This window comes from Mycetomoellerius zeteki, unplaced genomic scaffold, assembly GCF_001594055.1.
Source record: "Mycetomoellerius zeteki isolate Tzet28-1 unplaced genomic scaffold, Tzet1.0 scaffold220, whole genome shotgun sequence".
NCBI classification, from domain to species: domain Eukaryota; kingdom Metazoa; phylum Arthropoda; class Insecta; order Hymenoptera; family Formicidae; genus Mycetomoellerius; species Mycetomoellerius zeteki.
The window spans coordinates 552,609-570,322 of NW_017257173.1; the positions used below are offsets into that span (position 1 = coordinate 552,609).

Genomic DNA, 17,714 nt, shown 5'->3' on the forward strand with positions numbered 1-17,714 from the left:
AAGCTTCATTAAATTAGTTTTGGGCAAGAAAACATATAAAGACTGTATTCCTAGAATAATTTTCGATGCTAAGCCCGAATCTGCCATCGAAATATTTCCATCAAATAAAAAAAATAATTTTTTATCTTATTATTTTTTCATTTGATAAACGAGAGTCCTTTTAATTTGTATTCATATTTCCATTAAATTCGATTTTGAGATAAAGACATTTTTCCCAAATATAATAGTTTAATTTTTTTGTATGACTTTCATGTATTAAAGTCCAGCAATAATTGCCGAGCATGTTTTCATCCTGATGACGTTTCTCAATTATTAATCAAATTTTGGTGGAAATATTCGCCTTGCTCATCACTGTCGCACTCAAATTATTCGAAAAAAAAATGCCATTTCTTAAAAATAACATGCCTATATTTTAAAAATTCGACCTAATAGAATTTTTCTGGTGAGAGATTCAAACTTAACGCTCCAAATACTTGTTGTTTCCTTTTCTTGTATTAAACATTATTCAAAATTTGTAAACTAGTGTTATCAGATATTATGTTGTAAAAATTTTATGCCGATTCTTTGCCGAATTATACGAAACAATTAGGTATAAAGAAAAGAGAACAAAAATAGAAATCTAAATTTATTGGACAAAATTTGTTTAAACATCTGATTTATCCAAGTATTTGTTGCAAGTTTCTTTCTCTCTGAAAATCTAAAAGTTGGATTACAATAAAGACGAAATATTTGTTCTGAGTAAAATAATCGGCGATTCGAGGAACGGCTGAAATAAAACAGAAACTATTCGATTTTTTTATCCTGGAAAATTTATCGGGTAAAATTTTTTTCAAACATCTAATTTATCGAGCATTAAAGTTGGTATCGCGAGGAAACGGACGACGAGATCTCACCTCGTAGAAGAGCCATGCGGAGAAGATTACTTGGAACAGGTTATAGACTACCAAGGTGTTTTTAAGTTGAAAAGGTTTCCGATTCTCCATGAGCTTCGGTCCGAGTACCTTGACGACATAAATATAGCTGAAGCAGATAAACAACGTGGGGAAAGGCGAGCTCATCAATAGCCAATTAGTTGTTCTCGTATCTGAAAAAAAACATCAAAAAATCTCTTCTAGGAATCCTTGAGAATAACCTTGAAATTTTGATCTTTTTCTTTTTTATTCGAAAGAACCGCAGAATTTGACGATGTAACGTCATTTTATCTGTCTGACTTCTCGATTATGCCGAACGAACTGACAAAGAATATCACGAAAGAACGAGCAAAATTTGCATGTGCGAGCAACCAAACAAGAGCTGCAAATCCTGCTCCGTTTCTGCCACCAATCTACTAGTATAGCATGTCAACAGGTTTCGTCATATTTCTGGTAGTTTGTCGACATCGTCAAATATTACTCTATATGAAATTTGTTGCCTTTCTGTCATTAGAAATTGATAGGTACTCTGTTAAAAAATTGGTAGCATATACTCTGATCAAAATCTGTTTCTGCAGGCTTGGCTATCTGGAATGTAACCAAGGAATTTTACAGCAAATTGGATTGAACACACTCAGTACGCACTATTGCACATTAAAGCCGTCGTACACAAATTGAGGTAAAAATATGTATTTAATATAAATATAGAAACAGATTGAATCACGAAATTTCAATATACTTTATTGTGCTGTTAAGTAAAATATGTATTTTATAATTTAAAATATCTGCATTTCACTTTTACATTCAGATTAAATCAGTGTATAGCAGCTTTAATATGCACTAATGCAATCGAATTCTCTATTAGATTCCTCTGTTTCATTCCAAATGGCCAAGCCTGCAAAAACAAATTTCGAGCAGAGTATGCTACTAATTTGTGAGTAGAGTGTGCTACCAATTTCTGAAGGTATAAAAACTAAAAATTACATAAAGTCTGTAATATTCGACCATGTTGGTAAAAAATCGCCAGAAATATGATAAAACCTTGATATACTATGCCATTAGATTAGCAACAGAAATCAAACAGGATTTATAACTCTTGCTCGATTACCCGCGCGCGCAAATCCTGCTCAGCTTCTTCCGCCAGCTGGTGCGTAGTATGTCAAGATTCTGTCGACAAACCCTAAGTTTACACTTTTAAATTTTTAGGAATGAAATTTCACTCTAAGAAAAGTAATATATATATACACACACACAGTAAAAAAATTTGTGTATTTGTGTTGAAAACGGTCCACTCACGTTTGTGTTAACAGTTTGTGTTGAATTTTTTAACATATTCGAGTGTTAATTTAATAATAACATAATGTGATTATGTTATTTAAAGATTTTTTGTGAAATTGATATTCAATGTTTCTTACAATTAGTGTTATGCTTGGTTTATGCTTCGGTCTTAACCCTAAAATTCTAAAATTCAGCCAATCCTGCTGCCAGTCCTAATTGGTCCTAATTGAAATCTGTATTCCATTGATTGAATTTTAGGATTTTAAGATTAAGACCGAAGCATAAACCAGGCATCAAAATGACACAATTTATAAGTAAGTGAACAAGTAACATAAAAATAATGTGTTGTAAAACATAAATTCTAAGACAAATGAATGAAATATGTGTTAATTTAACATATTATAAATATTAATTTTCTGAAAAAAAAAATGTTCCCACGATTTGTTTACAAAAAACACGTCAAATAAGCCTAATTTCGTCAAGATTGGATGTAAATTTAACATTTATCTTCAGTCTCTGCTTTCGAAGAGTGAAATTATTCACTTTTCGCAGAGATTGAAAATTGACGCTTGGAGTAATTTTTCATTCTCTAAGAGTGAAAATTTGATGGAGAATTTGCTGACAATCTACTAAATTTCTAGCATTTTATTATCTGGGGTTATATATTAGCGTGTGTAAGAAAAATATAGTTTATCGTCACTAGGCGATACAATATAAAAAATATATCACATAAATATAGCACATTTTGACAGATTGATACTGAAGTTGCCAGGTTCAAATTTCTGTTAGTCATCCGATTAGTTTTTTCCAGCAGTTCTTTCCTAAACCGATAATCGAATCGGAGATGACCTCGTTATAAGCAATGTAATACGCAACAATATACAGTTGTATTAACAGCCATAAGCGATTCACTTCTCTCTCTCTCTTTCTCTCTCTCACACACACACACACACACACACACACACACGCACACACTCATGCACATTTCATACACTCACTCCATTGCGATCACTCAAATCTTTTTATACATAATTAATTATGATATTAATTTTTTAAAAACTTAAAACGCTTGAGGGGATTTACTTCCAGAATGCTAAATAAATATCGAAATTTCTCTCTCTCTCTCTCTCTCTCTCCCTCCTTTTTTTCTTTCCCTCTTTCCTTCTTGTGTGAATAATAAGCGTAATCCAGTGGCCATGATTTAACGACGGTAAAAACCGCTCGTCCTTCGATATCATTTTGAAGGACTGCTCCATGTTCTTTCAGGGATGTCTGGTGTATGTCCTTTTTCGCTATTCATGTCCTTCGATGGTTCAATTACCTTTCCCTTGGGTTTCCCAATATGGCAAAAGTAAATGATCGGTATTTCCGTGGGTGTTTCCTTGAGATTCTCCGGACAGAAGGCGGTAAACATGTTCGATTTTATTTACGCTTGCAAAGATTGTGCTCATTTGGAAGACATGAATAGGAATAACGTATTTGCATATGCTAGAACAACATTGTTTTGGTATTCACGAGAGAGCAGCTTTATCGCATAGTTAAAATATGAATCAAGAAAATTAACTTGTAGTTTGTCAGTACACAAATATTTTTGCAAAGGAAAATTAGGTCGTCCAAAATCGATAACATCATTTTAAAAGAGTATATTACATATTTTAAAAAACGCATATAAAAAAATATGTATACATGTACGTGTAAGATACATATATAGAGAAAAACGTCAAGAATTGTACAAATATGCGTGTTTTATTTTTAATGCAAGAGTAAAAACAAGCGCGTTTTTACGAAATTCGGAAGTTGCATAAATTTTCTTTTATCGCGAGCGCTTTACTCAATATAATCTGTATAATCCTTATGCCTGTGTACCCAGATCGAGCAATTCTCACCTTCCGCACGTGCAAATTTCCGATGGAATGAATAATCGAACAATTGTGAGACGTAAATAATGCTAACAACGCTCTTTTATATCTCCGCGTAATTTTTTTATGTTAATCGCGGAACGTTAATTGGCGTGTCGGTAAACACAGACTGTTCTCATTGACCGAGCAATGACTTGCGAGATAAACGTTAATCGATTAGATCGTTAATCACGTCATAAAACTGGGAGTCTGATTCCTCTCGTCGGTGATCGGCGAGTTGCGAAAAGAAGCGCCCGCGTTGCGACAAACGCGACGGCACGACGCAGCCGGCCAGCTGTCTGTACAGAATAAAGAATTACTCCACTTTACTCACACGACGTCGCGATTATCAAAGTGACATTTCGTTGCTGCGCCCGAAGTGGGACAGTGACAGTCTCAAGGAAACAGTCTTCTGACAATCGCTCATGCCATTTCGCGTAATGGCCGCAATGTGATAAAATAACATTGACAAATAGCGCAAATTATATATATTTTGAGACTCGTTACACAGGATGTAAGTAAAACGTAATCAAATATGCGTAGAAAAAGGCCTATTTTCACTGCGTATTTTCAAGTGCTTGGTGAGAACATTCGATATATGCGCGTATATCAAACTCGGACCTAGCAAATTTCGCGTTCATACTTTCTTTTTATACAAAAGAATTCAGGATACAAAGGAGAATTTAAGAATCCCAAAGACTTTGGCGCGTAATTTTTTGAAAATAACTATAAAGCTTCTCCCTCCCCCTCTCTCTCTCTCTCTCTCTCTCTCTCTCTCTCTCTCTCTCTCTCTCTCTCGTAAAGGTGACTTGTAGATTTAGAGGGTTGATAGAAAGGTGATAAGTTACAGATGTAAATATTTGTAAAAGATAATGTTTTAAAGAAATTGTATAGTACACTGAAAGAAAAGATTGACTGAATATGGCGTAGCATTTTTAATTGGTTGCAGCAGCTAATTTTTGGTTACGTTAGCCTACCGAAACGTCATATTGACATTGCGGATAGATTAACGCAACAAAACATTGGCTGCTGCAACAAAAAATTGGCTGCAGCCAATTCAAAATGCTATGCCATATTTTACCATCTAATTTGCTACAACAGCCAATCTTTTCTTTCAGTGTAGACTAGTATAAGTAAATAAAGATTAGTATTTTTATGTAAAAATTATACAATAGCAAAGCAATTATAATATTAGTGTAAATTAACGTAAGAACTAAAATTTAAAAAAAATCATGATAAAAACATATATAAATTTAAATATAAATATATAAATTTAGATAAAAAGTAATATATGGAGAGTGGATTCTAATTAATCAATAATTATAAGGTACGGATAAATGTGTAATTATAAGTAAAACTGTAAACTAAATTCTTTCTCGACATATGTAAATTGAAGTGATATAAAATTTCTTCTTCTTTTTTCTATAAAGCCTCATAAACGGCTTAAAAAGTAACTGATAATAAATTAAAGAGATGATGTTATAGATAGACATTTTATAATTCTAAAATAAATGTCATCCTGATGTTCCGCGTGAAATTATCTAAGAACTGTTAAACAAAAGAAGACATAATGATAGACAACAATATCACCATCCGCTATTTACATTCTTGTCTTTCGCGCGTCAATTATGTAAATTCGAAGGACTTTAATACCGCACAGTGTCCATCCATCTATCATGACTCTCGAAATTATCGTGCAACGACGTAATCGTCAATTTATAACACGTCGATGTTACTGGATACGCTTGACATACTACGAGATAATCAAGTTTTCATCATTTATCATCCAAATCCAAATTACTCTATTCAGAATTATATAAATTCTGGATATTTCTCTCAATGAGTTCTCGCACTTTGTCCGCCACTAATAATCACCTGCGTGTTTGTCCAATATATCGTGGAACCGATCTATATACTGCATTATGATCGACATGTTGCCGTGTGAGCTGCCTTCAGGTCTATTTTGAACGGAAATCCGGGACAAAGTCTACTATCCACTTTCAGGTGATAGTCTCCTCTCCTCCTGAAACGAAAAAAAGAGATTTTTATCGGAGACATCCAACGGTTCCTACAAAATACGATCGTTATAATGAGATTCGTGACGTGCCACTAACGGTATTCCAAAATTATTTCAAGATACCGCTTCTTCTATAATAATAACACACGGTGAAAAAATTTTTGATCATTTTTTTGTTTTCTAATAAGTAATGGTGTCTCATGTAGCACTTTTTACATTAAAAAAGGATATGCTTTTCCGTCATCCTTCAATTTTTAAGAACTCCGCTTTAAATTTCTCATGTATAAAAATGCAAATTTGTCGTATATGTAATATATAGCTATAAGAAGTTTAAATATTTTTTACAGTATATGTAAATAAATATGGCATAAAGCTCCTTTTATTATTTATAAGCTATATAATTATAAGTGCTGCATTAAAATAATAAAATTTAATGACGAAAAGTTACATTGATTTACAAAGTTTCTGTTTCTGTTTCTCGACATCTGAATGATGATTCTTATATATTTCACTTCGTAAAATAAAAAAAAGTCGTAAATATTCATTATAAATAATTTATAATTAATTTTCTTTTTAGATTGCTAATAAATTTTATTCTTTTAACGTATCATTTAAAATGGTATTTAAATGATAACAGGACATTAACAGGATATTACATATATTACAAATTTATGTGTTATAAAATTTTTTTCTTTTACTTTACGGAAAATACATAAAAATCACTATTCAGGTATTAAGAACTAAAAACTTTGTAAAACATCGTAATGCATAATATAAAAATTATCAGAATAGGAAATGAAAAAAAAACGAAATACTGTCGTTTCCAATTGCATGAAATACGCGTATAATTGAAAATATTGATCTAATCTAATCTAATCTAATCTAATAAAGCTGTACGTTAGTATCCGCGAGAATCAGCAAGAATCTAAAAAATCGCCACGTTCTTGGAAATTTCTCTTCACTTAAGGATATATGTGTCACATCTCAAGATACATTATTAAAAATATAAAAATTTCGTAGACTGTTCTATTATTACGTCTGAGTATCTCTGTGTAAAATTTGAGCACAACACAACACAAATTAGATTAAAAGTTATTAATCCAAAAGTTATTTAATTTTTTTGTTTGCCTTGATTCTTATATAAAATTGCGTATTGTAGTACTTATTTGTAATAAGATCGTAACATTACAAATTAAATCCATTATATATATATGTATATATATATACACATATATATTAAAACGTTAATAAACACTTACGCAAAAATCCATTTGGATCCACTTACGTTCAAAAGTTATTTATCTAAAAACTGCAGCAAAATATCGCGGTCATTTCACTGTATAAAACCAAATTGTTTTGTTTTTTTTAGTTGTTTCAAGACATATTTATAACAAAAACTTTTTTGGCTGATATTAGCTTTTTAGCTGATTTATTGATTGATATTTTTAGCTAAGACTATACAGCCAAAATATTCTTAACCGTTTATGTTAAAAAATTTAACAAGCAGACAAAAATTTTGATCGTATCTGACTCGTGAGAAAAAAAACGGTTAAAAAAACTTTTAGAATTGTGTGAATAAAACTGTCTAATCGTAAATCTGAGAGATATAATCTGAGGTATAAAAAAATACACGGTTTTTTTTTTTTTTTTTTGAATTGACAATCTAGTGTTGATACTCTTCAACTCTGGACCAATATAGGTCAGGATCTGGCCGGGATGTTCCCGAGATAGCGTTCTGGAGTCTCAGACCACCCGTCGGGATTCCAGTCCTCCGATGTATCGTGTCTGTCATACGGCTTACGTGTTACAGTCACTGAATTTTTCATTCGAAAGCAGTCGCACGGCACGATCGGGCAATGCCGTCGCGCAATTCGCCGAGCCGACCATGAATCGACGACGCGGCCTTGAACCATTCTGGTACGTACAATGTACACCGTACACATGGGCGAATTGAATTTCACTCGTAACTTCGAGGAGGACAAACAAGACTCTTGCGAATGCGTGAATCTGCTTGCTCTTCCCCCAATTTTGCCTCATTGATTCGAGTCGAAGACGCCGACTGAATGAGATAAAGAAGCGATAGTGAAAATGATGTTTACTTGAGAAATATTAAAAAATGGAATTTTTTAATAACTTCATTATTAGTCAATATTTAAAAATTAACGATGAATGATCATATACATGTGCTTCGCTTGCTCGAGGTTATTAATCGCTCCACTTGCTACACATTAGCTTGTTCATCAAAATAAAAAAGACACCAACATTGTTTAATTTTTTTTAAAGTGATGTAAAGTTAGACAAAATTATTTATTCAGGAAAAGAGTTGACGTAATGCTTGACATGTAATGTTTTGCACAATATATTCTCATGTCAAAAATAATCAATGATAGAATCTTTTCACTTTGCGAAACACCTATGAATTTCGGATAATTATTTATCAGAAATGAAATTCTTCTTTATGTTTAAATAATTTTGTTAGTTCGAAATAAGCAATGGCATAAAATAAATCGGATTATTTCACAGGACATCTTGCGTTTTCGTATGGAATTATTCAGACAGCAAGTTGTTAAAACGAGTTACATCTCAATGAATCACAATAATATTCGCATTGAAATCTTAATGGGATTTATATTTTTTAGATTCTTTTATTATCTTTATAAATTACTAAAAATTGAAAATGTATGAAAGTTATAGGAGATATCATATCGATCAATTTTTACGTTTCAAGGCGGAGAGCAAAATTAATTATGCTATCGAACAATTGTAATCGAACTAGTCATTTGCTATTAAAGAATGTTTCACATTCGCGATAAAATTTTACGCACAAATCTATTCGTGCAGAATCTACAGATAGCGTTCCATTGAAAAAACATGGAAGATATCGATATCTTATAAAACAATTCTTGGAATTCTCTCAATTAAGTATTGACCGTATTCGCTTCAGTTATGATTATACTGTAAGAAATTAATTTCTGTTGTAAATTTCCAAAAATATTGGAAGTTTTTATCCAACAAAAATGTACTGTTGTAAAATTTAAACAGTTGTATTGTGAAATTATAACATATTGTGATAAAGTATATGCAAATCTCTAATACGTAAGCGCGACACGCCAGTTATGTTCAGAAATTCACAACAAATTTCTATTGTAAATATATAAATATTGAAATCACAACAAAACATTATATGGTTTGTAAATTTACTGCACATTTTTATTGTAAGGGTATTATAAATTCACAAACATTTTTAACAATGTGGATAAGCGATTCCAAATCCACTTCCGCTCAAATCTGCTCGAGCATCGTACATTCGTCTCGCAAATAACTATGTATTTCGATCAATCCACGATCCCATCGACAAACATTCAAGAAATGTCCTAAGACGTCTAGAAGACATTCTTATATCTTAAGAACGTTCCCAGAGTATAATCGACCATGTAACTTTTCTAGAGTAGAACAAAATGATGTCAAAATTACTTCAAAATGATCTAAAAGTCACTTTCCAGTCATTTACGATTCATTTTAACATCATTTTGATGTTACCATGACTTATGATTCTGCTTGAGAATCATCTAACTTTTTTCCTAGAGTAGAAACGTGAAAAGTGAAATTTTTTATGTATATACATATACCTGGTACATACAAAAAAATTTTCATTTTTTACGTTTCCCTAGAAAAAGTTACATAATTCCTAAACAGAACAACAAGTCATTATGATATCAAAATGATGTCAAAATGATTCCAAAATCATCATTAAAAATCATTTTTCGATCATTTCTGATTCATTTTAATGTCATTTTGACGTTATCGTGACTTGTTGTTTTGCTTGGATCCTAAGCAGAACCACAATAAGTCATGGTAACATCGAAATGACTTGTAAATGAATCGTAAATGATTGAAAAGTGACTTTAGTGCTCATTTTGGAATCATTACGACATATTAATGCTAGTTACTCGTTGTTCTGCTTGGGTTGATCCCCAAGACGTCCCTCGGATAAAGTGTCCCAGATAGAACACAGTCATCATTAAGTCATAATGATATCATAGGACGACATCATGACGTCATTTGATACTTAAAATGAACTTATAAGTGACAAATGAAGTCATACTGATATCCCTATGATATTATTATGAATTTCTGTGTTCTACTTGAGGTGCTGCATGGTACGGGGGATGTAGCTGGCCGATCGATCGATTATCTGAAATCACGTGCGGAATCGCGTGCGGAATCCGTGCCAATCGTGCACGCGAGATTTCCCGAGGGAATTGCCGCAACGCGAGATCAGAGACCGTACGGACCGGGCGGAATGGAGGTCGCGATCACAGTCCTCCCGCGAGCGATCGCGCTAGATGTTTTGGCCGCTTGCAAAACGAAAAGCCGAAAACGCGCCGAGCAAGCGAAATACCTAGGGATTACGTTGCGAAAACTGTATACATTATAACGGAGCCGCGCGCGACACAGAAAACGGGCCGCGGAGGACGGGATGTGTGCGTGTCTGCTGTATGCGTTACGCAAGGAATCGCTCGCACCTGCGCAAGCGTGTGCCGTCTGTCTCACTACTTGAAATCGTCATTTAATCTAATCGTAAAGAAGGAAAGGAAAGGCAGAGGGAGGGTGCAGAGAGAGAGAGAGAGAGAGAGATGGGGCGGACGTGTTTCTTTTCTATCTATCTATTAACATCTTTCTAACATTGGGAACCTCGCGCAATCCTTTTACAAACCATTTCTAGTTGGGAGCAATAGGAATCTTACCTGCTTCGAGTATTTCACGGACGTCTACTATGCCTATTTCTTTTTTTGCGCCACACGCTTGTCTTTGCTTTAAACGAGTCTCGAGTGTAATACTTGAGATTTTCCTTTCGTTACGACGCTAAAGTTGACGCAATCTCTTCCACTCGACCGTTCGCGTAATGCTCGCGTAATCATGCGTCCGCTGGACCACTTCGGGATGCGATTACATCCCCATCTTGAGACCGAGTCAAAAAATTCGAGGTTCGAGAGCGGGAGAACTTCTGCGCGCGAATGAACTCACGGGTTCATTCATTTTCCTCGTTTACAGTGAAGTGTTTAAGTAGGAGATCGTCATTAGCTCGGCAAACCGCGTCGTTTCTCTGCTACTATTTTTCCACACTGCCAGTACTCTCCTTTTCAGACTTAATTTTAATGGAACTGTGTTAAGAAAAATCCTTTTTTAAGGATTATTTATACAAGGGCACTTTAATAAGTAACTTATACTAAAAAATTAATTTTTTTTTTTTTAATATCGATTATTTTTCTAACATCATTATGTACATCTGATCTCTAATTGTAGAACTAAATAATTTTAACGGACAATGACTCCATACATTTGATGTACACTGTTAGATATCAAAGGAGCACTCAATAGTAACACAATCCCTTGAGTTGAATAACATTTTGTTATTTTCTGTTTAAACCTCCAATCGATATGGTCATTAATGTAGATCTGACTTTTCGTCATCTTGTTTTTCGGACTGGCTATTATCTTAATGGTCTTTCTATCAATTGATCACGGTTTGTAATATTTCACAGACATAAGATTGGACATGTACCATTTCGCTTTGAATTTTGTAATACGTAATTTGGTTTGCAACATCACACTTGACTATGTTAAAGCAGTGATGAGGACCTAAAACATTAGTCGAAACGTTTGCGAAATTGTAGATGTGAATCACTAGTTGCAATAAAATTGAGATTACGCATCAATATCCGCGCTGGCTCTTACTGGCGTGTTTTTAATTTATTTTGTTAGATTTTGTTATTTTTAATCTTATGTGTCAAAATGTAAATCAATCTATTTCTATGGTTAATTTCAAAGTAAACATCGTTCACATTAACGTAGCATTTAATAATAAACTAAATTTGAGTTAAATTTAATACATTTTCTTGAGTTGAATTGTTTAACTCTATTGTTTCAGTCAAATAACGACATATTAGGTAGAAACAGTAGCGACCTATATAGGAATGATTAAAAATAACTCAAATTGAATAATTCGACATTACACGAATTTAATAGTGTACATTATAATGTACACGTGGTCTAAAGAGAATAGGCCAGCGTCTTTATTTAATCGAAGACGCGCACCTGTCCACGACTATTTATGGTCCAAGATAAAATCACAGAGTAACGATAATTCGAGCTAATGACAATTTCCTACGGACTTATTGTCCAATCTAACGAAGAGCTGTCCTTCGTAAATCGTTAAACGATTTGACGGCCGATATCTGCACCGGATGACACTGGCGGAAACTCGCTTTTGTCTTCGCGTATTATAGAAGTTGGCAAAAGAGTACAACGACTGTATTCTTCGCGGGAATAGTATGACGATGCGGCGCGACGAGGTCGCCTCGACTTTATCTACTTGCGCAAATAAACGGCAGGGACGCTATCTGCTATGGTTGCATAATGATTTTTACGATAATCACGGTACGGTATAATGCGTTCGCGTAACACGGCCGCATGTCGCGAAGGGTTAAATTGGGACGTGAAACAACGACAACGACGACGAAGATGACGATGTCGTCGTCGTCGTCGTCGTCGACGGCATTAGCTACGGCTACTGGAACGCGTCCAATTTTGCGAACGCCGGTCGTGAAAGTAACTTCAAGCTCGGATCGTCGTCGTTGATATGTACTCGTAGACTCGGCCGCGTTAAACGGCACCGTGTAGGAAAGTTAACGAACGTGGCTCACACATGGAAACCAGTGACGGATCCAGAGGACCTAGCCCCTAATCTTGTCATTCTACTTTAATTCCAGTCGACACCAACTAAAAATAACATGATATTTATGTTATAATTTCGCACTCAACAATGTAACTGTTATATAACATCGTGCTATATTTAGGTATATTGTTGAATGCGAAATTATAACATTTTGTTGATCGACTGGGTTGATCCATTCAAGTGAAACACGCAAAAAAATATTTTGCTGCTCCAGCTAGAATTATAGCTGTTTTTTGTATCTGAAAATTATGTATCGTACGCATAGAATTTATAGCACAAATCTAAATTCTATCTCTGTTATTTATAATTCTATATGATTAGCATACATGATTGATGAATTTTATATGATACAATACATACTCAATATCGCATACTTGCTAGAAATTTATCTATTTTAGCTATTTTTCGTACTTAAATAATTTTCGCTACAATTGTAAGATCACTTTTTTGAGTGAAACAATGTTTCACTCAAAAAAGATCCTTTACTTATTAAAAATTTTATTCACAAACCGAGAAATACCAACAACACTAATAAAAAGTATTGCAATCGCTAATCTGTAAAATTTACAAAAAATTCTTTGTGAATGATAATGACTATGTACTCTTCCCTCTCTTCCTAAATTTATAGATGTTGACATTATTACACTGAAAGAAAAATGTATTAACTATAATAAATATTCATTTGAATAATACTAGCTGAATATTTGCTAAATATAAACATACTATATGTTTATTTGGTACAAGCACCATTAATTTGATATAACTATCATTATTTTTTATTTAGTAAATAACTATTTACTATAAGTAAATGTAAAGTGTTATTCAAACAAAGGTTTATTAAAATATAGTATTTTTTTCAGTGTACAAGAGAAGAAACGAAATAAATATGAAACTATATCGCATTGATAAAAAAAGTGAGGTTGTTTTTCCATAATGATATATTAATCTTTAGAGTCTCCTTATATTATCTTAAATAAATGCTAATTTTTTAAATAATGCAAAATAATCGATCCTAAAGACTATTATTGTGGAAGAACGACACATTTGTCAACACAATACTTATACGGAAGTATTGTAACTCATAAAAATAATAAGGAATGAAATTTACACAACTCTATATAAAAGTTGTTGTATTTGAATTTTAAAAACTCATGACATACCGTAAATGTGGGTGACTTGGACAAGTGTAGGCGACTTGGGACAGCATATATTTTTGTTAAATTCAATCATGGAATCCGTCCATAAGTCTCTAAAAGAAGTTTAAAACTTAAACTTAAATTAACTTCCTTTAGAGACTCATGAATTTAACAAAAGATTTAATTTAACAAAAATGCTGTCCCAAGTCATCTACACTTGTTCCAAATCACCCACATTTATGGTAGTTTTAACGAATACATTATAATTGAAAGTACATAGAAAAAAAAAAGAAAAAGAAGCTATGTATATTTTACTATTCTAATTTAAACACTATTCTAATTCAGAAAGAATTTTAAAAATGCTTTACTGAAAAGTTGCTAATTTTGAGTTGTGTTACTTTTGTATCCACGCAGTGATATGTATGAATAAATGACATAATATCCTTTTTTTAAGTATTGATCATACAACACGAGAGAAACGACATAAGCGATTTTTATAGCAAATTTTTCGGTAAAAATTTCTTATTTATGAAAATATATGCGGGAAGATATAAAAAAATTCGTATTCACTTAGAAATTCTCAAGTTCTAGCAATCTTTGTCAATATAAAATACTACTTTAATATAAACTACTACTTTAATATAAAATAACTTTAATATAAAATCAATAATTAATTTCAAAATGTATCAAAAATTATAAAAATTAAAAAATTAAATTAGATAAAACACGCATACTTTTTTCGCGATCAAGGAAGATAAAATAACTTAAACATTCATTAAAAGATAACGCTTAAAAAATTCTATTATTTGTCATATTTTCAGCGCGTACTTTTAATTGAATAAAATTCCTGCATTTTTAGAACGCTAAATGTAGTCGTACACTGAAAAAAAAGATTGGCTGCTGCAGCAAATTAGATGGTAAAATATGGCATAGCATTTTTAATTGGTTGCAGCAGTTAATTTTTGGTTGTGTTAGTCTATCGAAATCCTATACTGACATTGAAGATAGGCTAACGCAACCAAAAATTGGCTGCTGCAACCAATTAAAAATGCTATGCCATATTTTACCATCTAATTTGCTGCAGCAGCCAATCTTTTTTTCAGTGTATAAATATCACTGAGCATACAATCAAGTATTGTTCGTCGGCTCGAGTCACCCGCCAGAGAATAACTACTAATTTAATTGATTTCTCATTGTTGTTATTTACAAAATAATACACATGTATATTTGATTTTACACACATATTCCAAATTATGGGGTATACAATAGCATGCAGACAATAGCACAATAGTACAATAGCCAGATAAAAGTAATACTCTCCGTTGTACTCGCTTTGCTGAAGTTTTCTGCATCCAGCACTGCTTGAACGGCAAGCCGAAAGTGCAAGTGTAACTATTATATGCGACGCAACCAGCTGGTCTTAAGTAATAGTAACTTGCGCGCTTGAGTAACGAAACGGAAAAAGATGACAAAGACGCGGCGAGAGAAGGAGAGAGAGAGAGAGTTGGAGACAGAGAGAGCGGGAGAGAGAAAGAGAGAAAAGAGCGGGAACGGAGAAAGGCCTATCGGACCCGGCATGCCGTCGTCGTTGACACTCCGAGAAATTGCGGTCGCGTGCTGTCACTGTCCAGCACGCTGGAGAAAAGTGCTGGATCAACGACTGTCGCAGATTACGACTTCGATATAATGAACGCAGCTGGCTCAGCAAAATCGGCGTATACAAACTACGAGATTTGATTAGGCGGCATCTGCCGAGAGAATTATATTTAACGCTGAAGAACACGACCTGCTTCGTCATTTTATGAACTATCGAAAAATAGTCTGATTTCTTTTAAAGTATTCATTAAAAAATAATATCCATTTTATATATATTTATATATATATATGTTTATAATTTAAATATGTTTATACTTATCACTTTTGTATGTTTAACATTGAGAATAATCCGATCGGGCTTGAAACGCCGTTTGTTCTTTATTTTTACAATTTTGTTTAGTTCTTATTAATTATAATATATCTATTATTTGCACTGTTTTCTTATGGTTCGTAGCCCTTCTCAATACATTTATTATTAATTTTATATTTATGTATTGTATGATAAAAAAATATATTTATTTATTTGTTTATTTTATATACTATAGAATACTTTAGGAAAAATATAAATCAATACGTACTTTTGTTACAAGTACGTTTGTATTAATTCTCTTAAATTCTTTTACAATTAATTTGGAAATACTTAAAAACGATAGTAATAAAATGATACATAATGATATTATGCACAATATAATGTAATAATAATTGCCAGTTATTGTAAATTTTATGTCATTAATACTATTATTTTCACGTATCAATTTAAGCGCCGATAATCGGCGTGCATGAAACTGAAAGCGAGTCGTAATCACGGAGACCGGACGACATGAAACCGCAACATTTTTCGTTTTAACGCGTAAATTATCGTCCTTACAAATAATTGCATGTGATTAACACTAAGAAAGAGAGAAAAAGAGAAAAAGATTAGTCAATACTTGAACGCTGGCAGGTGTCAAATCGTTGTTATCTGCAGGGAATCCACGGAAAGTGCAAACGCACGTCGCGAATTCTCGTATTACGCGACGCGATTGCATAACCGCGGTCGGAATGAAGAGATCGTAGTAAGACAAATAAAAGAAAGAAAAGGAAAAGAGAGAGAGAGAGAGAGAAGAAAGGTAAAAGAATAAAAGACGCGGTGGTGAGCTGTGCGATAGCGCGCCGTAATCTATTTCCGGAAAAGTAGGCGGAGACGAGATAGAGAACGATTAACGCAGCCGCCGAATGTAGTGACGCGAATTTTATCGCGACGTCATTATTTATCGCGGTTACGTCTTCGACAACAATGTATTCCTCGTTTAGACAGGGTGTAAACATCGCGTACTTTCTCCCTGACTACGGACGCTGGAGGCTGGAAAAAGGAACATCGCGTTTTTCATTAAAATCGCGGAACTATTGAAGATTGAGAAACTACGGCGAATTCCGAATTTCGGCGTACTAATAACGAACGTTTGATTGTTACATGAGAAAGATTTTTCAGTGGAAATTAATTTACTATTAAATTATTTAGCTGATGTAATAACGATTTTTTTTCTACGAGTTTTTCACGTGTTAATCCTCGTCGGGGCTATGTAGAATTTTGCATCTTCCAGTAACAACCTGAATCTTTGAGCTTCACAGCGGATTTTTATATTGTTCTTGGATCATATAAAAATCTAAAAAAAATTCTTACATTATATCTTGTGGAAGCTTTGACACTGAATAAAGATCGACGTAAAGATGTACGTTTAATAAAAATATAGAAACGAATTAAATCGCGTAATCATCAATACATTTTATTGTGCTATTTGATAAAATATGCATTGATATTTTATTAATTGAGATGTCTCACTTTTACATTAATTCAGATTAGGTTAGTGTACAACAGCTTTAATGTGCACTGAATGTGCACCAGTTCTACCAGTGAAAAACGCTATAAATAAAAAAAGAAGTATACACTGAAACCTAACCTAGCAATTCAATCTTAATTCTGTTGAAATTTTCAACTTTATCTTGCAAAAAAACTTTTCACCCTAATCTAGTATTTAAAAATATTGTAAAAACAAAATGAAATTTAGAATCAACCATTCAAGTAATCAATGACGAGGTAAAAAAGAGATAATAATTTAAACCGTATTCAATCTATCGACGATATTGATTGCAGTTGAT

At 33.1% G+C, this 17,714-nt stretch overlaps 1 protein-coding gene across 3 annotated transcripts in view; it reads right to left on the reverse strand.

The window, feature by feature from the left end:
- LOC108722863 (elongation of very long chain fatty acids protein AAEL008004) overlaps positions 1 to 17,714 on the reverse strand; it is a 41,450-nt gene that overhangs the window by 9,171 nt on the left and 14,565 nt on the right. For all 3 annotated transcript variants that reach the window (XM_018448204.1, XM_018448205.1, XM_018448206.1), the window contains exons 2-3: positions 5,963 to 6,110; positions 894 to 1,084 (exon numbers count right to left, since the gene is read on the reverse strand). In XM_018448204.1, coding sequence (XP_018303706.1) covers positions 894 to 1,084; positions 5,963 to 6,020 — 249 coding nt within the window. In that variant the 5' untranslated portion in view covers positions 6,021 to 6,110. The remainder of the gene's footprint in view (positions 1 to 893; positions 1,085 to 5,962; positions 6,111 to 17,714) is intronic.